Genomic DNA, 21,436 nt, shown 5'->3' on the forward strand with positions numbered 1-21,436 from the left:
AGGAGGAAACTCTCTCTACACAGTTCTCTCCGATGTGAAGTGGGGCAGGTTCCTACTTTTTTCTCCAGAAGTCTAACATTTCTCTACCATACCTTACTTTAGAGAAAGCGGGGAGGGAGGTAATCAGGCTAACACAGGGGTAGGCAACCTCAGCTCTTTTATGACTCATGCACTTCAACTCCCAGAATTCCTGAGTCAGCATTCTGGGAGTTGAAGTGCATGAGTCATAAAAGAGCCGAGGTTGCCTACCCCTGGGCTAACATATCCAGGTTGTGAAGCAGCAAAGGCAAAGAGATACGGAAACTCGAAACTTCTTTGAATTTTTGCAGTCTAGCTACGGGATTTCTGGTGGGCTGATGGTTATGAGTTAGTAGAATTGCAGCAATGAATCAGGCACCACTGTTTGGAAGGAGGCTTACGGCAATTTGTGCAGCTTATGGATAAACTACTATGATGCCAAGTAAATAGGCAGTAACGGAATGGATCTCCAAATCGTAGGACCGCCTTCCCCAGCACTGATTCCTCCCACCGGAGGAGGGCGCTAGAAAGGCTCGCGAGCTCCCGGAGGAAGTTGAGAGAGCGCGAAGCGCATTCTGGGGCCGAGATTTTCTTCCGCCTTTCCTCTCGGAGGGCTTTGGCCGAGGCCGCATCGACTTTTACCTACTATTGCGCGACGTCACGCTGTCAGTCTCTCCTTTTGCTCTTTGCCTGAGCCAGCAGTGTGAAAAAGGGCTCTTTCCTTTAAGTTCGGGCTCCTCAAGGCTGTGTCCGCTGATTGGTAGCCGCCAACATGCCGAAGAATAAAGGTGAGGCCTTTCTGACCCCCCCCCCGGAAAAAAAAATTTGGCTTCCACGCGACTCCTCTCTCTCCCCACGCCGTTGTCTGTAGATGAATCCCCCCGAGGAGAAGACGCCGGTCGGCCTGGCTCTTTCGGTGCTTTCTTGGACCCCCGGGCTTTAATTTTGTACGAGGACTTCGGTTCTCCACGTGTTTCGCCCCGTGCTTTCTCCCTCGTTTCTGGCCGAAGCCTTTTCCTAAGATAGTTGACCGGGAAATAAGCCTGCTTGCAGACCTTTTCTAGACCGCCTTCCAGTTACGTGCTGCTACGTAACTCTCAGAGAAGAGTAATCTCTCTTTAATAAAGTGGAGCTTACTGCTAAGGCTATGGTTACAGGTTGATTCTTCCTGGTTTTGACCGGATATTATACATTTAACAGAAATGAGAGGCTGTTGGATGAATTCTATGAATCATAGGTTGGCCTTGAGTTTTAGATAATTGATATCTGGATTTCTTTTTTGGCCTCTCATTTTTGTCAATAGAGGGGTACAAGAATACCTTTCAGAACTGTTTAAAGACTGTTCCTACTGTTTACTACCAGGATACACTTCCCTGTGATGTTTAAAAAGATGCCACATTGATGTAACACTGAATATGGTTTTATCATTTTAATATTGAAGATGAGTAGTTCACTACTGTGAAATCTAAACTGGTGGTTCATTAACACATTCAGAATTGAAGCTGTTCTTAACTGCATATGTGTACACCTGTATACCGTGTGTGTGTGTGTGTGTGTGTGTGTGTGTGTGTGTGTGTGTGTGTATACACAGGCATGCACACAAATATACATATATGCATACAAAATATTTAGAAAGCACCCTGGCTTGCTTGCTTTCATCTCCACAGCAAAGTAGAAAAATATACCAGGATTTGCAAATATCTGAACCAAAAATTATTTATATCCCACCTTTAAAACATCCCCCCCAATAACCATGTGAGAAGAGTTGGGCTGAGAGAGAGTGCCTGGTCCAAGGTCACCGAGCTGGCTTTCATGGCTAAGGCGGGACTAGATAAAATATTGTTTACTAAATTCAAGGTTGTACATAGCTTTCCTAGTAATAGATTAAAGTTAGTTTTTACTGATCTAAAATGTCTTGGAAGTTGTCCTTCCATGATCTCCAGATATTCTGGTCCTATGGTCTAGGTATTCCTGTTTCCAGTATCACTAGGCTAGGCAAATCTGACCTACAGTTTTTTCAGAGTGGTTTCATATTTGCATGTAAGTATCTAAACTTTTGTTTCTTGTAGTAGTTGCCATTGTTAATTATAAGTTTAAGCATCTTTGGTATTTTTATTGCTATTACTTTAATTCAGCTATATAAAGTGGATATAGAAAGTCTACAACACCCCTGTTAAAATGCCAGGTTTTTGAGATGTAAAAAAAAATCACACCAGGGTAATCACTTTAGAATTCTTTCCGCCTTTAGCACATAAGCTGTACAATTCAGTTGAAAAACAAATCTTTTAAAGGAGGGAAAATAAACTTACAGTGATGTGGTTGCATAAAGACGCACATGCTAAAATTAATACTTTGTTGAAGCACCTTTTAATTTTAGGACAGCGTTCAATCTTTTGGGATAGAAGCCTATCAGCATGGCACATCCTGCTTAGGAATCTTTGTCCACTCTTCCTTGCAAAAGTGCTCCAGATCTGTGAGATTTTGAGGACCCCTCTTGTGCACAGCCCTTTTCAGGTCATTCCACAGATTTTCAATTGGATTCAGGTCTGGGCTCTGGCTGGGCCATTCCAAAACTTTGATCTTCTTCTGGTAAAGTCATTATTTTGTTAATTTGGAGGTAAACTTTGGATCATTGTGTTGAAAGGTGAAATTTCTCTTCATCTTCAGCATTTTAGCAGAAGGTTTTGTGCCAAAATAGACTGATATTTGGAACTGTTCATAATTCTCTCCACCTTGATTAAAGCCCCAGTTCCAGCTGAAGACAAGCAGTCCCAAAGCATAATGCTACCATAACCATGCTTCACTCTGGGTGTGATGTGCTTTTGGTGATGCAGTGTTGTTTTTGTGCCAAACATACTTTTTGGAATCATGGCCAAAAATTTCAACCTTCGTCTCATCAAACCATGCATATTTTTCCACATGGTTTTGTCAGACTTTGTTTAGGTTTTTGCAAAAGGCTTCCATCTTGCCAATGTACTCCACAGCCCAGATGTATGAAGAGTACAGGAGATTGTAGTCACATGTAGTACACAACCAATACAGTCAGAAATTCCTGCAGCTCCTTTAATGTTGCTGTAGGCCTCTTGGTAGCCTCTTGGATCACTTTTATTGTTTTTTCATCAGTTTTGGAGGGACATACAATTCTTAGTAATGTCACTCTTGTTCCATATTTTCTCTATTTTTGATGACTGTTTTCACTGTGTTCCAGTGGTATATCCAATGCCTTGGGAAAATTTTGTATCTTTGTCATGACTGTTACCTTCCAACAATGAAATTATCTTGATATTTGTAGACTATGGACTTTACTGTAAGAGGCAACTGAGTATATGTCAGAAAAATCCTTCTAGCACAGCTGAACTTTATATGAGCATGATCAGAGTCACTTTAATTGAGGGCAGGGGTTTACTGACTACTATTTACTGTAAGTTTGAATGTGATTGGTTAATTCTGAACACAATCACATGCCTAGTTATACAAGCCTGTGGACAATTCTGCAGCCTCATATTCTAGTTTTTCATTTTTTCCACAAATTGTTTTTCAGTTGAATTGTACAGTTGATAGGTTGTATTAAAGGTGGAAAGAATTCTGAAGTGATTGGTCTAATTTTTTTACATCTCAAAAACCTGGCATTTTAACAGAGGTGTGTGGTCTTTCTATATCCATTGTATTTGATATTAGATGGAAATCTAATGTATCATAATAATTTCACACTTTTTGGAAAGGGTCTAATGTAGCTCTGGTTTATCAACAATAGTGTTATTGGAAAGTTTCAGATTTTGCCTTAAACCAGCCATCCCCAACCTTTCCAGCTCCATGGACCAGTGGCGGTGGACGGCAGTGGGGATGGTTTCATGCATGCAAGCTAATCCCACGCATGCGCAAATAGAACTTCATGTGCTCACCCGCCACTTGCACAGCCTGGTTCCCAGTGGACCGGGTTTGGGGAACCCTGCCTTAAACTGTTACTTTTTCATTTTTTGCAATTTAGGAAAGGGAGGTAAAAACAGACGACGAGGTAAGAATGAGAATGAATCTGAAAAAAGAGAATTAGTTTTTAAAGAGGATGGACAAGGTAAGATGTATTCTTTTTTCATTTTCTAACATTAAGCGGTTCAGTAGGAGGAAGGCTTATTTGTGGTGTTCTTGCAGAAGATTGTATTGGTATATGAAAAATATGGGCCTCACCCAAGGGATGTACTAACGAAAAGAACATTTTTTGTTGACAAATTGGTAGAACATGCAGAGAGTAGATCAGAATCTATGTAATGAAAAATGCAGTGGAAGAAAGTTTTTGGGAAAGTGCTGTACTGCATTTGGTACGTATCCGTGTGTCTATAGTAAAAAAAAAATCTTAGTTTCTTTGCACACTCATTACTGGAGTCATTCAGTTATTTAGTGTTGACGTATTCTTTTAAAACCCTATGCTGAAATAAGGTAAATTATTTCAGACTAGCTTAAAATCTTTTTTGTATTTTAAGTAGTATCACATGTAACTCAATTAATAATTCTGTATTACACTGGATGCCATAATATTAATTTTAAAAAAAAATTGACTCACAGAAGCCATAGAATGAAAAAAACAGAACCTAAAATATGTAAATTAATGTGCTCATATCAAATAATATAGAGGTTCTGTGGCCTGTTACTAATATGTGTTGTTTTTTTCAAAAACATATTGATTTGAAAAATGTAGAACAGATTTAATTCTAGGGTAAAATGTCTTACATTAGTTTAGCATGATAAATTTTATTTTTAATTGAAGGGATGAGAATTTGCAGTCTTCTAATCATTGGGATGATTTGCCTGTTTGTGTGTGTGTGTGAGAGAGAGAGAGAATGAGTACTCCTTTGTGAATGGGAGAAAGGTAGTTTCTTTTGTTTTTACAATGGCAGTAGCAAATAGTACTCTTTTACAGTATTTGCTGCTGAACTGTTGCTGCCAAGGCTTTTGATACATTGAAGCATTCCAGCTCAGCAGGGCTTATCTGGACATTTTTCCTGGAAGATGAGCAAGCTGAGAAAACCCAAAGGACTGAGTCCCAGTTCCAGGAGAGAAATAACATGTACATGTGAAACTCGAAAAATTAGAATATCGTGCAAAAGTTCATTTATTTCAGTAATGCAACTTAAAAGGGGAAACTAATATATGAGATAGACACATTACATGCAAAGCAAGATAGTTCAAGCCGTGATTTGTCATAATTGTGATGATTATGGCTTACATTTCATGAAAACCCCAAATCCACAATCTCAGAAAATTAGAATATTGTGAAAAGGTGCAATATTCTAGGCTCAAAGTGTCCCACTCTAATCAGCTAATTAAGCCATAACACCTGCAAAGGGTTCCTGAGCCTTTAAATGGTCTCTCACTCTGGTTCAGTAGGAATCACAATCATGGGGAAGACTGCTGACCTGACAGTTGTGCAGAAAACTATCACTGACACCCTCCATAAGGAGGGAAAGCCTCAAAAGGTAATTGCAAAAGAAGTTGGATGTTCCCAAAGTGCTGTATCAAAGCACATTAATAGAAAGTTATGTGGAAGGGAAATGTGTGGAAGAAAAAGTTGCACAAGCAGCAGGGATGACCGCAGCCTGGAGAGGATTGTCAGGCAAAGGCCATTCAAAAGTGTTGGGGACTTTCACAAGGAGTGGACTGAGGCTGGAGTCAGTGCATCAAGAGCCACCACACACAGACGGATCCTGGACATGGGCTTCAAATGTCATATTACTCTTGTCAAGCCGCTCCTGAACAACAAACAACGTCAGAAACGTCTTACCTGGGCTAAAGAAAAACAGACCTGGTCTGTTGCTCAGTGGTCCAAAGTCCTCTTTTCTGATGAGAGCAACTTTTGCATCTCATTTGGAAACCAAGGACCCAGAGTCTGGAGGAAGAATGGAGAGGCGCACACTGCAAGATGCTTGAAGTCCAGTGTGAAGTTTCCACAGTCTGTTGATTTGGGGAGCCATGTCATCTGCTGGTGTCAGTCCACTGTGCTTCATTAAGTCCGGGGTCAACACAGCCGTCTACCAGGAGATTTTGGAGCACTTCATGCTTCCTTCCGCAGACGAGCTTTATGGGGATGCTGACTTCATTTTCCAGCAGGACTTGGCACCTGCCCACACTGCCCAAAGCACCAAAACCTGGTTCAGTGATCGTGGGATTACTGTGCTTGATTGGCCAGCAAACTCGCCTGACCTGAACCCCATAGAGAATCTATGGGGCATTGCCAAGAGAAAGATGAGAGACATGAGACCGAACAATGCAGAAGAGCTGAAGGCCGCTATTGAAGCATCCTGGTCTTCCATAACACCTCAGCAGTGCCACAGGCTGATAGCTTCCATGCCACGCCGCATTGAGGCAGTAATTGCTGCAAAAGGGGCCCAAACCAAGTACTGAGTACATATGCATGCTTATACTTTTCAGAGGTCCGATATTGTTCTATGTACACTCTTTGTTTTATTGATTGCATGTAATATTCTAATTTTCTGAGATTGTGGATTTGGGGTTTTCATGAGCTGTAAGCCATAATCATCACAATTATGACAAATCACGGCTTGAACTATCTTGCTTTGCATGTAATGAGTCTATCTCATATATTAGTTTCCCCTTTTAAGTTGCATTACTGAAATAAATGAACTTTTGCACGATATTCTAATTTTTCGAGTTTCACCTGTACTTGCTCTTCTGTTCATGTATTCCTGTTCCTAATTCCACTACAGAAGATTCTCGCCTGGAATTGGAGACAAGAATCCCAGCATTTAGAATTGCAATGGGACCACACACAAAAAATGATAAGGCAAGAGGAGTGGCAACTTGCTTGGAAAAGAAAATGATGGGAGCTGCAGCTTTACAAAATCTTGACTCTAGTGAATCAGGACTGGAAAATTAAGGATACCCAGAGAGTTAGCCTTCTGCTGGAATACTTCTCTGATAGCCTTCTTGAAGCTATATATCATTGACTGCATGAATTCCTGATCTTTAGATTGGACATGTAACTCTTGAGAGACACAAAATAAGTCATGATCATGGATCAGATTGAGATATTGGAAGTATTAACTATTAATTCTTTATAGAATTAATTCTCTGTTAGGACTTAAACAGAAAAACCATTACTCTCCAAGCTCTCATGCAAAACATGTTGATGCAGGGCTTAGTGATGGAGCTTTCACATATTATTTTTGGAAGGACAAATGGGCATCCAATCAACTCCTAAGTAGAGCAGTGCCAAAATCTTTAGCAGGAGAGAGAGGGAGCTGAGTAGGACATTTTTGTTTTTAACTAAGGAAGAAAAGGCACTCCACAGAAGAGAAAGTCTTTGTCTATTGTTGTCACCCAGAATAGTTTGTATGTCACTATTTAGAAGAAAGAAAACATAGACAAGGGAGGAAATGGAAGGCTACAAACCAGTGGAGCACTTGAGCCGAGAAGTGACCAAAACGTCTCCAGTGTTTTTCAGTACACTTTCCTTTCCATGTTTACATCTCAGTAACTCATTGTCAGGTCTGCCTTATGATTACTGTTTCAGTGTTGATGGATTCAAGTAATTTCACAGGGCTGGAGTTTACTTTTACTTACTCAGAATGCCATGTCCGCCATATGAAATTCCAAGTGCCAGTGAGCTACGTTACAGTGAAGTATGGAGGAATCGTAACCTACTTTCCAAATATTCTGAACTTTGATATATCCTCAATAGAAAGGAAGCAAGCCAATTACCTTCCCACAGGCTGTACAACTTTGTTATAAATATCTCACATTCTCGAACACTGTTTTATTCTGTCTACCTGAACAAGAAGCTTAGGCACGAAGGCAGATACTCTTCTCAGTGACAGCTCCTGTCCGATATCCCTAGAAAAGTCTAGGACAGTGATGGTGAACCTTTTAGAGACTGAGTGCCCAAACTGCAATCCAAAACCCATTTATTTATCGCCGGGTGCCAGGTGGGCATGGCTGCAGTGGTCATGGCCGACTGGGTGGGCGTGGCAGTGATGGGTGTGGCCACCTCAATGATGCTTGTGGGGAGGGACGCCTGTGGGGGGTGGGCAGGGTTGGGGGAGATCTAGGGGATCTCTGGCGGGTGGGCCGGATGCTTGTCCTGCGGGGTGAGGCAGGGCGGGTGTGCCGATAGCCACAAAGCAAGGCGAGGCAGGGGCCGGAACAGCTGCTGCCTGACACCATCGGCCCCCACACACAAGAGGCCAGTGAGCGCATGGGGGCCAGTGGTATCTGTCAGCAGCCACAGCCTGCTGGCTGTCCTGCATCATGGCAGCCCCATCGGCATGGGTGGAGACGGCCCCGGGATGGCCGGAAAGGAGCCCTCACCTGGTGCTGGCCCTGTCTACACGGTGGCTCTGACGGGGGCAGCTGCTGCTGCTCCTCCTGCTGCTCCAAGCCCCTTGACTGGCCAACCATACAGGGAAGCAGGAGGCGGCAACAGTGATCCCTGCATCGGCAAGCCTGGTTGGCAGCAGATCTGGAAGCGAAGCTGTGCTGCCCATACCTGCGCTGGTGGAGGTAGTGGCAGGGGAAAGTGAGCTGTGCCGCATGCCCACCCCTCCCCGCTGCCATCCCACATTGTCCCGCATGCACAGCCTGGAGGTGCAGGCGGGACGATGTGGGGCAGCAGCAGCAAAGTATAGGCGCATGCCAGATCCCGCCTTCCCCTGCCGCCGCCACTCCCAGCAGCGCGAGGATGGTTGGCACAGCTCCATCACTAAGCCCTGCATCAACATGATGCATTTTGTTTTAAGACCCTCACACCCCAGATCTGAAAAATCTACACACAAACTTTGCTTTTTCAATATGTGAACCATGAGTCAATTGATGGATGAAGAAATTCAAATAGCTATAGCTACTTTGTGATATGAGGTTTTTAAAATCAACTGTCATATATTAAAATCTTGAGACTGTTTCTCTGGTATAATAGCTATAAATTTGTTACATAATTATAAAATTATCAAATTCCTATAATCGTGTTCCAGAATATGCCCAAGTTATCAAGATGTTGGGAAATGGCAGACTGGAGGCATTATGTTTCGATGGTGTAAAAAGGCTGTGTCATATCAGAGGAAAGTTAAGAAAAAAGGTATGTTAATGCGTTCTGATATATGGGCAACCTCAAATACTTTGGTATATTAAACAACTAATGTGGCAGTATATTATGTATATACTGCTACTGTTTCCTAGGTCTTGATTTGGTGGAGTGACCTGTGCCTTTCATAACACAATACTTCCTTTACAGATATAACTAGTGACTCAAAAAAGCATTTTATTATCCTGTGTTTTGACTGCTGCATTTGCTGATTTTACCATTACTATTTTTGGTTTTCTTTTTATACATCTTTTATTCTTGCTGTATCTTCTTTTCTGTTCTAATTTCTGATGCCGCTGGAGGTTCTACACTACAGACATGTAATATGTCTTGTAATTGTTCTATGCACGGAACCCTGAATTTGGATCTTCCATGCCTTGAACTAGAATGTCTTTCTCAGATTTTTATTTTTAATCCATGCACAGAACAAAATTGGGCTGTTTTCATCTAGGTGGAAGTAGTTAAGTGGGAGGTAGAAGAAAGCCAAGGAACTGAATCTGCAGCTGAAGGAAAAAGGCTGAACAGACCAGTGGGATGTGCTGTGCTTGAAGCTAAAGGGGAGGACATGATGTGCCTCATTCCTGCTTTAACTACCTGCTTGGATTTGTTTTATCTAAAACCTGAAACAATGAAAGCACATTTGGTTCTGCCAAATCTTGGATGACTTAAATCGTTTGATAGAACCCATGAAATAATTATTTTTTTCTTAGATTTGAAGCATTTTTTCCCTGTTTTGCATACACACCTGTTCTGTATATTTTGTTTGCTACTTTTCACCATTTTCATTTCCAGCTGATTGTGGTTCTGGTGGTAAATACTTCATATTTCAAGAATTTCACTGAATTTCACTCCAATTTCCCTTACACATTTTCTTGTTCCTTACTGTTTTCTACATTGCATACTGTTTTGAGCACTGAAAACAGTTCTTAAATAAGACTAAATTAAACAGTTTCTGTAGTGCTGTTCCAGTTCCTGGAAATCTTTCTTCCTTCTCTATGAACTGTTACTCTACTTCTCTGTTACTTAACTTATCCCATTGCTAATGACTCATTGCAGATATTCTCCCCACTAACTGTAAGCATGCAGCATTTTGGATCCATTCTGTATTAGCATTGCAAACATTACTTTATAACTCAAAGCTTCAATGGTATAAGGTTAATGGAATAGGTGCAGTTGTACATTATCCAAACTTGTAAAAGTTTAAAAATTTCTACAATCAGAATGTTGAAGGTTGAACAGGGCATCTTGTTACTTTTTTCCCCGTATGGTTTTTCTGCTCCAGAGTGCATAACTAAATGTGAAGATGTGCAGGTAGACTCAACTGTGATTTAACCTCTACATTAGTGTGCAATATTATGCACACATCATATCATATTCAGCAACTGATCAAATACTTGAATTATATTGTTTTATCTCAGCCAATTACAAGTCTTTTAAAGATTACATTTCATTAAGTGTTTCAAATGAGAAATATGTTTTTTTTAAATGTTAGTGTGGAAAAAAAGAAAATTTCTTTCAGTTCTTTCTTTTGATTTTTAGGTTTGGATAAATACATCAGATATCATATTGGTGGGTTTAAGAGACTACCAGGTAAGTATATTATGTTACTATTATTACATAGGGCAATGTGATGACAGTTTGGCTGAATTTTTGTCAACAGAAGGTGGAACTCAAATACTGATTTAGTCATTGACATTTATTTTTATTTTCTATGAATGTAAAAAAAATGTAAGGATACTTTTCTTCCTTTGGATGTCTTTTATAAAACTTGAACAGTGCCTTAGGTAAAAGGTAAAAAATAATTTAACATTTATAAAATTTATGTTTAAGCATAATTTATTTAAGCCTAAATTGCTCAAACATGTAACATTATCTTTCAAAACAGACAATATACAGGTTACAGGATAGGAAGAAGACATCTTTCTTTGACCGTAGGTAGTTTTGCAGGGAGGTTTAGTCATGTCATAAACAGGTAGTGTTGAATACGGATATGGTTACAAGACAGTAATATAAATGACAGACTATATGATGTTATAAACTATGCGTGTTGATTCATCTTCAAACTAAACATAAGAATGTAAATGTGTTGTTCTAACCTAGCTATATTAGTAGTAAGACCCAGAGTTACTTAGTATAGTATTGTAATCTCAGTACAAATACCGTGTTTCCCCAAAAGTAATACCAGGTCTTACTTTCTTTTGGCCTCTGAAATAAGCACTAGGGCTTACTTACTATGGGTTCAGCCCATAACCAGGTGCTTGCAGCACCGAGTAGACATGCAGGCTGACTCTCAGCAGCCCAAAGGCGCAGGCGGCACAGTTCCACCATCGTCCACTGGCAAAGGGCCCTGGCAGGCCAGTGGCGAGGGGGTGCTCCAAAGGTCAAACGCCCCACGCCAGGCAGGAGCAACCCAGCAGGGCAATCCAGAGCAGCGCGGCCAGGAGGGCAAAGAGCCCCTGCGAGGCCAGAAGCAGCACGGGCAGCCACTTGGTACCCATCACGGCCAATAAGTGTCCCAGGAGCAAAAGGGCCAGCAGGAAGGATAGGTGGAGACTTGGGTGCGCCAAGAGCTTGGCCCACGGGCCCACTAGAACAACAGCAGAGCTGCGGCCAGAGCCAAGCTCAGACAGGGCAGCGGCAGGTCGCGCGGCAGCCGTATGGCCCATGCAGGGAGCCGCTCCTGCCTCCACCCGTCGCCCTGGATGAAGAGCAGCCCAGCCCAGGCACCACTGGCCCCCAGCAGGTGCAGCAAGCCCAGTAGTCTGGCCTTGGCACTGGTCAGGTGGCAGCAGGGCAGCTTCTGAAATCAATCCAGGGAAGAACAGAATTACTTTTTCCCCTTTTCACCCTGTTGTGATTCAGGGTCAGCCTGTGGGTTCGGCAGTTGGGTCGGACAACTCAGAGGAGGAGGGGGGTGTTGAAGACCTTGCTGAGGGGGTTGAAGATCTTGCTGATGATAGCCCTCAGCCAGGCCCCTCCCACTTGGTCACCACGGAGACCCAGCTGGTTCAGTGGAACACTCCAGAACAACGGGCTTTCCAGACTTTGAAGGAAGCCTTCATGAAGGAGCCCATCTTGAAGCATCCTGACCCGCAACGGCCGTTTGTTGTGGAGGCGGACGCCTCCGACATTGCCATTGGGGCGGTGTTACTCCAGGCAACGACACCCAGCGGTACCCTCTTCCCTTGCGCGTACCATTCACGAAAACTGAACCCTTCGGAGCGCAATTATACAATCTGGGAGAAGGAGCTGCTGGCCATCAAAGCGGCGTTCGAGGCCTGGAGGCATCATCTGGAGGGAGCGCGGCATCAAATCGAGGTCCGGACGGACCATAAGAATTTGGAAAGCCTGCAGACCGCTCGGAATTTGAACCAACGCCAGATCCGGTGGTCTCTTTTCTTTGCGAGGTTTGACTTCCGGGTTCGGTACATACCTAGCGGGCACAATCAAAGAGCGGATGCTCTGTCCAGGAAGCCCGAATATTCCCGAGTGGAAGACAAGCTTCTGCCCAGGACAGTGATCCCCATCGAGTCTTTTGTTGCGGTGCAGGAGCCGGTTGATATACGGGCTCGGATCCGGGAGGCACAGCAGCAGGAGGTGTGGGTGGCTCAGCGGAAGGAGGAGGTGGCCCCGAGTCCGACACGATGTCCAGTCCTACGTTACCTCCTGCATCCCCTGCAGGCAGGCCAAGTCAGCGACAGGGGCCCCGCCTGGATTACTGCAGCCTTTGCCGACACCCAAAAGACCCTGGGGGGCTGTGTCCATGGACTTTCTGACGGATTTACCCCCATCCTCTGGTTTTACGACAGTGTATGTGGTGGTGGACATGCTGACCAAGATGGCGCACTTCATCCCCTGTCGCAGCTTACCATCAGCCCGCGCTACTAGTCGTATGTTCATTCAGCAGGTGTTTCGGCTGCACGGCCTCTCTGATAGAGGGGCCCAGTTTACAGCCCGCTTCTGGCAGGACTTGATGCATGCGTTGGATATCAAGATTTGCCTCTCGTCCGCGCATCATCCTCAAGCTGACGGGGGAACCGAGAAGGTCATTGGTATCCTGGAACAATATCTGCGCTGCTACGTCAATCTGCAGCAAAACAATTGGGTGGACTATCTGGCCATAGCTGAGTTTGCATTTAACAATTCGCAGCACACCTCCACACAGATGACACCATTCTTGGCCAATGTGGGATATCACCCCCAGTTTTTCCCCCTTTCTCCCGTGGACTCACCGGAGCCGGCAGCGAACGACTTCATGGCAGAGTTACAGGCAATCCATCGATTGGTGCGACGTCAGTTAGAGAAGGCCAAGGCCGATTACAAAAGGTTTGCTGATCGGTCAAGACGGGATACGCCTCCACTATCGGTGGGAGATCGGGTCTGGTTGTCCACCAGGAACCTACCATCAACACGGCCGGTGAGAAAGTTAGATCACCGATATTTAGGACCGTTCCCAGTCGAGGCTGTCATCAATCCGGTGGCCTATCGCTTAACTCTGCCACGTTCCCTGCGCGTGCACCCAGTCTTTCATCGGTCTCTGTTGGTCCCCGAGCAACCGGCCTGTCCACTCCGCCGAGCGGAACCTCCCCCATCAGGACCTCGTGATGGAGGCAGCACCCCTGAGTACGAGGTCGCCAGCATCAGGGATTCCCGTTGGCTGAAAGGTCGTTTCCAGTACCTGATTGAATGGAAAGGTTACGAACCAGAGGACTTCACCTGGGAAGACGCGACCGCCGTTCATGCCCCTGCGTTGGTGACCGCTTTTCATGAACAATTTCCATCCCGACCGCATCCGGATCGGCAGACCCGGGGGAAGGGCCCTGCGGTGCGGGATAGTGTTGTGATTCAGGGTCAGCCTGTGGGTTCGGCAGTTGGGTCGGACGACTCAGAGGAGGAGGGGGGTGTTGAAGACCTTGCTGAGGGGGTTGAAGATCTTGCTGATGATAGCCCTCAGCCAGGCCCCTCCCACTTGGTCACCACGGAGACCCAGCTGTGTGAGCCTGACAGTGTGGATGAAGATGACCCACAGCTGGCCCTGTTCAAGGACGCCCGACGCAGGAGGCAGTCAATTAGTAAACAGAGGAAGGCAATGGGTAGCAGGCTGGTACAGAACACACCCCTTCTGCGGTCCCTTAAGAGCCAAGTGGCAATTGCTTGGGGAAAAGGTAAGGGTGTGAGTGAAGAAATCCTGTCCCCCCATAGGCCTCCCAACATCAGCTGGCCACGCCCCCCAAAAAAAGTCTGGCTGACGATCCTACTGCTGCTAGGTCTTACTTTTGAAGAAACATGGTAGTATGGGAAGCTGAGTGGGTTGTTAGTTTTTACATTACCTAGTAATGTAGTTATAACTTGGTAAATAGCACAGTCTCTCTGTAATAGCTTTAATAATACATGTTTTGAAGAATACGTAGATCTAGTGAGCTATTTACTACAATGTTCTATTGTCAGTAGATGGTACAGAGCAAATCAAATTAATGTTTTAAGGTGTCAGAGGTTGAGTCTCTCATTAGATATAGCTTGGTAAAAAAGGTGTTTAAAATATCGTAATAAAGTTTTCATAAAATTCATCTGAAATCATTTTTATCAACAATAATATTATTTAGGATAACAAGGCTGATGTCATTCTAAAATACAATGCAGATGAAGCCAGAAGTCTGAAGGCATATGGAGAACTTCCAGAGCATGGTAAGAAATTCTCATCATTGCCCAGGACACTGTGAATAAAGGACACACATAGACTTAGCCTCTTACTCAAAAACAATTTCAAAAATATATTCATGGTTTGTGTTTTCATTTGTACATAGCCAAAATTAATGAAACTGATACATTTGGGCCTGGTGATGATGATGAAATCCAGTTTGATGATATTGGAGATGATGATGAAGATATTGATGATGTAAGTAATCAGAAAGATTTTATCTTAAAATTAACATGTCTGGTTCAAAGGGAATGTGTATTCATAATTTTCATCCTCAGCTTTGTTATATCTTAGTGAACAGAAACTATCTAGCAGGGATATAGTGAAAATTATCTGAGCTTTGGACGGTAGGCTTCTCACTGGAAAAGGTCTGCCCTATGTAATCTGCTAGCACAGAATTAAGGGGTTCTTGAAATCTTGAAACAGAGTACTATAGGTTTATAGTAATATGCCACAATTTTTGTCCCTATAGTATAGGGCAGGTTGACAGTGTTTGAAAAATTGAGATTCAGTTTCACCTCCTGGAGGACCATAGACGGTTGACGGTGATGCTATTGTGTCACTAGAAGGAATGCTGTTGATATTTTTTTAAATATATGTTCATATTTTGCCAGAGGATTCTGAGTGGCGAACCTTCGTCACTACCCATAACACCCTCCTCAAAAGTTCTGTAGTTGCATGACTGAAATTTGGCCATTTTCCACCAGATGTTGCACCACATGAAACCTATAGGCTGTTATCCTTGCTTATGATAGTAACAAATTTGGATATATATATATTTTACTTAGCATGAAGTAGACATGAAAGGAAGACAGTGGTAACTCCTGCTCAGAATTAGGGCTGACTTTTTTTCCTTGCAGTTTAATTTGATTTTATGTGGATTGCCAGAAACCTTATCTAAGCACTTCTCATGGTGAGATTAGATTGTCAAGTTCCAGTCATTTAATGATTAAAAAGCACTTTTGTTCCTAGTATGTAAATGGATTTCTGAAAGATTGAGCAAAATTGCTTACATGTAAATACTATAATGATTCATTATACTTCAGTGTTACAAGAATTGAGACTTTTTATAAATCCTTAACTGTCCTAATCATACAGAGGTTAATACTTTTTTCAGAGATTGAGGTCGAATTAATATGTGAACATCATAAAAAGTAGTTAAATTATATTTGTGTTGCACACAGTCGAATTACATGGTGCCTGAACAGTCGAATCAGTGAACACCTAGAGGCAAACAAAGTCATTACTAAAAGCCAACATGGGTTTGTCAAAAACAGATCATGCCAGACAAATCTTATTGCATTCTTTGACCAAGTGACAAAATTAGTGGATCAGAGGAATGCTGTGGATATAATTTACTTCAACTTTAGTAAGGCATTTGATAAAGCAGATCACAAACTACTACTTGATAAGATAGAAAAACGTGGGTTAGACAGCATCACCACCAGACGGATTCGTAGCTGGCTGACCGGCTGTACTCAGCGTGTGATCCTCAATGGAACCGCATCTACATGGAGGGAAGTGTGTAGTGGGGTGCCCCGGGCCTCTGTTCTGGGCCCAGTGCTCTTCAACATCTTCATCAACGATTTGGACAAGGGGATAGATGGGGAACTCATCAAATTTGCAGACGACACCAAGCTGGCAGGAATAGCCAACACTCCAGAAGATAGGCTTAAGATGCAGAAGGATCTTGACAGAGTTGAACATTGGGCGCTATCTAACAAAATGAAATTCAATGGTGAAAAAAGTAAGGTTCTACATTTAGGCAAGAAAAACCAAATGTACAGGTATAGTATAGGGGGTACGTTGCTCAATAGTAGTAACTGTGAAAGGGATCTCGGAGTCCTAGTGGACAATCACTTAAATATGAGCCAGCAGTGTGCTGCAGCTGCCAAAAAAGCCAACACAGTGCTATGCTGCATTAACAGAGGGATAGAATCAAGATCACGTGAAGTATTAATGCCACTTCACAATGCCTTAGTAAGGCCACACTTGGAATACTGAATCCAGTTTTGGTCACCACGATGTAAAAAAGATGTTGAGACTCTGGAAAGAGTACAGAGAAGAGCAACAAAAAGGATTAGAGGACTGCAGGCTAAAACATATAAGAAATGGCTGCTGGAATTGGGTATGTCTAGTTTAATGAAGAGAAGGGGTGACATGATAGCAGTGTTCCAATATCTCAGGGGCTGCCACAAAGAAGAGGGAGTCAAGCTATTCTCCAAAGCACCTGAAGGCAGGACAAAAAGCAATGGATGGAAACTAGTCAAGGAGAGAAGCAACCTAGAACTAAGGAGAACTTCCTGACAGAACAATTAACCAGTGGAACAACCTGCCTCCAGAAGCTGTGAATGCTCCAACGCTGGAAGTTTTTAAGAAGAGACTGGACAGCCATTTGTCTGAAATGGTATAGGGTTTCCTGCCTGAGCAGGGGGTTGGACTAGATGACCTCCAAGGTCCCTTCCAACTTTACTATTATGATTATGATTAACTACTTACATTTGGTGTCCTTTGTTGAGGTATTAGAGGTTTTTGTTTCGTTTTGTTATTAACCATCTGTTACCCAGGTTTCATATAAAATGGACAGCCATATAAATTTTGTAAATAAAATAATAAATGAGAACAATTTCAGTTTGAGTAGAGTAGTTCTGAATACAACAGATTTAAGTTTATTGTGACTGTTAGTAGATAGTATTGCCTTTCTGTTCTGATCTGAGCAATTGTGCTTTAATTGCAACATTTTAACATTTTTTTTTACACTTGCAGATCTAAATGGAACTGAGAGGAACACATTCCAACTTTCCACCTCAATTATTTTGTTTTCAAATCTTTATGCCTAAGAAGACTGAAACTGCACAACATTTGTAGTTACAGCATATCAATATGTACCCAATGTTTAAGTATTTATATTTCTTTAAAAACAGAAGTTGGACTCATAAAAGTTAAATGAAACAACATGGCTATTTTTATCTCTACAATAGACTCTTACATCTGTATGTAAATACACATACTATAAATTTCACACTGGTTAATCTGTTTTCATCAATAAATGTCACTAAGACATATTTTTGAAATAAAAAATATCACCTTATAATTATCAAGAATTATGATTAAATACCAATTCAGGTTAGTATTCCGTTGGCAGGTGTAGTGTAGTTTCCTAGACAACAAAGAAGAATTCATTAACAACTCTCAATCCCTGAATCTGCTTTATAAGCTTTAGTTGCATATTATTTTTATACAGGATTTAATCATTGTTTCCTTTTCATAGATAATATTCCAGAGTGGAGAAAAAAATAAATTTCAAAACAATGTGTATGTTTGAACAGCTAGTCTATATTTGGTAGTGATAATAATGAAATTAATTTTCTGGGTGGCATCAAATTTTAAGGTATTCATTACTTTAACAGACATATACTTGCCACATAAGCAATTGAAAATATTTCGCCCTTATGAAATTAAATATTTCTGTTAATATATATATTGCTGGATACAGTGTTTCCATGGATTGCTTCAACTGGAAAGATTAGGGAGAATTTGGCTTAGCAGATTCCTCCTTTCCTGAAAATTGCTGTAATGATTTGGGAGAGAATGTGCACAGATGGCAGGAGGGGGAAAAAGCCTATATTTACTATAATAACATGAATTGATGCTATTTGTTGAAGGGCAAGCTTAGATTCGTTTCAGTTAAATAAGTTTTTTAGAAAAATTTCATTTTAGTTTTAGATTGAGTAATTATGAGGTACAATTTGATAAACAATTTTGTATGCTCTTTATCAGAATATGTAAATAAGACATTCTGAAAACTAATCTGAACCATCAAAGAGACAAATGAATTGTTTCAAGTTGGAGTAGAAGTAAAGACCTAAACTTTCAGCAAAGATTAATAGTCATATATACATTGGGTTTGGTTGTCCTTGGTATTCTATTCTGTGTTTTCTGACTAATATATTGACTGCAACAGGTTACGTATGAAAATTATGTTCAGAAGCTTAGTGTTTTTTTTAACAGAGATGACAGTTACTCAGAAATCTGAGTTCTGAATATTACATGCATTTTGTTGCATGGGATTGCAACTGCATTGTATAGATTGTTCGCAAATCATGCTGAGCTGTACAATTTAACATTGCTTATCTTGCTGTATGAACACAGACAAATATAGTTTATTTAACAAATCATGGGTAAACAAGCTTTGTATGCTAGACAAATACAACCTTGTAGTTAGCCATGAAACGTTGAATTCTCAAGTTGAGGGCTCTTGACAATTACTGAAGTTCCTACACTGCTTGCCACATTTGCTATTGAATCATACCAAATTTGCTATCAGATGATATCAAATACTACATGTTAACATGGATTTTATCATGCTGCAAATCTGGGGGGAAAAGGTTTTTTTAAATCCACCAAGCCGGTCTACTCTATTGTACTCTGTATATGTATAGTGTCAATTAGTTTTCTGATATTTAAATAATGTAAAAGAGTTTGGGATGAGAATCTATTTGGAGCTTACGACAGATAAAAATGCAAATATTTACATTTCCTTGAATAAAAGAAACAAAACCAGAAATGCTTGGATGGAAGAAAGTAGTAGATATACAAATACTGAAAATCTTACCACTAGTAATGTTTTTATTAATGCCAAAATTAAAAATGCATTGAGTGGTTTGATTTATATGGTAAATTTATTTTTAACAGCATCATTTATATTAGTTTAATTCTGTTTGCTCTGACTGCAAGTCTAAATACTTAAAACCTACATAGGTTTAGACACGGGAATTTAGCTTTGGAATAGCAGTAAAAAGGCAGATACATTTACAGCTGTGTTTCTTAAAGATAGGCTTATCCAGTGCTTTTTTTGTAAAAGAAAAAGGTGCTGGAACTCACACATGTCATACAAGCCGCCTTGCCTACCCTACAAGGTTCCATCCAAAAAAGGTGCCGGAACTCCGTTCTGAGCGTTCTATGAGAAAAAAAGCCCTGGGCTTATCTGACTATTCATCTAAGGATCTTGGGTCAGGTGGGATGTTTACTTTATCTTCACAGCAACATGAATGATACATGACAAAATATGGTTTGTTAAGATCTCCCAGTGAACTGTGCAATTAGATTACCAGTGTTTCTCAGAATATATTTTTTCAAACATAAATTGCATAATATTAATAAGTTTGTTAATTTAAAGGTTTTCTGAAACTGGTGCTGCTGAATCTCTGTCCGAATGACTATGAAACTCTCAGTACATAAGATATAAATTTTGTTCATGTAATAGTATTCTTGCCCTTAAATATCAACTGTTTTCTTAAAAACTGATACCATGTAACAATATAGTGTGCTGATCATTTGTATTTGAAAAATATGTACTTAAAGATTGTTTATGATAGCTTAATTAAACAGGCATGTAACTCTGTTATATTCAGCAGAATTGACTGAAACCAGGTGACACTATATATTGTTCCTTTGTGACATTTCAACACCCAGTCTCATAGAAAAATAGTCCTAACAATAGTAATGTTTTCTATTACAGTTATCTTTTTTCATGGTTTAATCAATGAAGAAAGGATTTTATACACCAAGTGCTTCAGTCTCTAATTCTAATCCCAGATCAGTACAAACTCTTTTTTGTCAATGAATTACATAAATAATTGAAAAGCAGACCCAATTTAAATTGGTATACTGCAGTAGGTTTAAATATTCAGTCTAATTGTTTGGGGATGAAATGATCCAACAATAGTATTTATAGTAGAGAAATTGATTTAAGTTTTATACGTTTGGGAATTTTAACTTTCATTGCCTTTTTTCAGAGAATTAACAGTATTTTGTTTTCAGATGCCCATCTATCTTAGTTTCTGTCCCTCTCCATACCTTGTATTTCAATGAGGGCAGTTTAAGATGGAATTTTATGCAGCCTTTTTACAATTATGAATGAAATACTTGTCACCACAGGTGGCATCGAAGAGCTGATCTCCAACACAAACAAAAATGGACAAGATTAGGTAATATTGAATAAATAATTCAGCCTGGGACTACAGGCTAAGTTAGAAGAGGCAAGACTGGATCTTGGATGAAGGCAATGGCAAGGCAATATAGGCAAAAAATATAGGTAATACCTATATCATTACCAAAAAAATCCCTATTTGGAACTACCATATCTAGATGGTCACTAGGAGTCGAGCTTTGCTTTTTGATTAGATTCCCAAACAAAATCTGAAACAACATTCCCACTTGCAAAAAAACTCTGTTATACAGACCTAGAATATATTCTACTAAGATAATAAATTGCATTCAATTGCATTGATTGAAGGGTAAATCAAATATAAGAAGTACAATTATAACGGGATAATTTATTTAAATCAATACTTATATAAAAGTCTAGTGTATTTCTTATTTTCTGTCAAACTTAATACTTTAAAGTAGAAGAATTTAAGACCCTAAATTAGGGTCACTATCTAAAGCATTCTTGGTTAAGGTGAAATTGAACTGTTGTGTTGAATGCTACCCGATGCACATGAATGCTATTCAGTGGTAACCATATTTCAACTCTGGGCAAGCTGATAATGGATTTTCAAGCAATATCCCCAATATCTTGATTAAAATGAATCATTCCTCATAAAATAGGAAATAATGTACATATTGGT

At 41.0% G+C, this 21,436-nt stretch overlaps 1 protein-coding gene across 1 annotated transcript; it reads left to right on the forward strand.

Moving 5' to 3' along the window:
- Positions 1-594: 594 nt before the first annotated feature.
- On the forward strand, positions 595-20,370 carry EIF1AX (eukaryotic translation initiation factor 1A X-linked). Its single transcript, XM_081327203.1, has 7 exons — positions 595-806; positions 4,007-4,090; positions 8,997-9,100; positions 10,646-10,696; positions 14,710-14,791; positions 14,911-15,002; positions 17,571-20,370. The coding sequence occupies exons 1-7, from the start codon at positions 791-793 to the stop codon at positions 17,574-17,576; spliced, it is 435 nt and encodes a 144-aa protein (XP_081183329.1). The 5' UTR covers positions 595-790; the 3' UTR covers positions 17,577-20,370.
- Positions 20,371-21,436: the final 1,066 nt, after the last annotated feature.

The sequence above is a fragment of the Vipera berus genome (genome assembly GCF_964194415.1).
Source record: "Vipera berus genome assembly, chromosome: 4".
NCBI lineage: Eukaryota > Metazoa > Chordata > Lepidosauria > Squamata > Viperidae > Vipera > Vipera berus.

Coding starts and splice junctions, on each gene's coding strand:
- EIF1AX (XM_081327203.1), top strand. Junction 9,101..10,645: donor GAGGAAAGTTAAGAAAAAAG/GTATGTTAATGC, acceptor TTTGATTTTTAG/GTTTGGATAAATACATCAGA. Junction 14,792..14,910: donor TGGAGAACTTCCAGAGCATG/GTAAGAAATTCT, acceptor ATTTGTACATAG/CCAAAATTAATGAAACTGAT.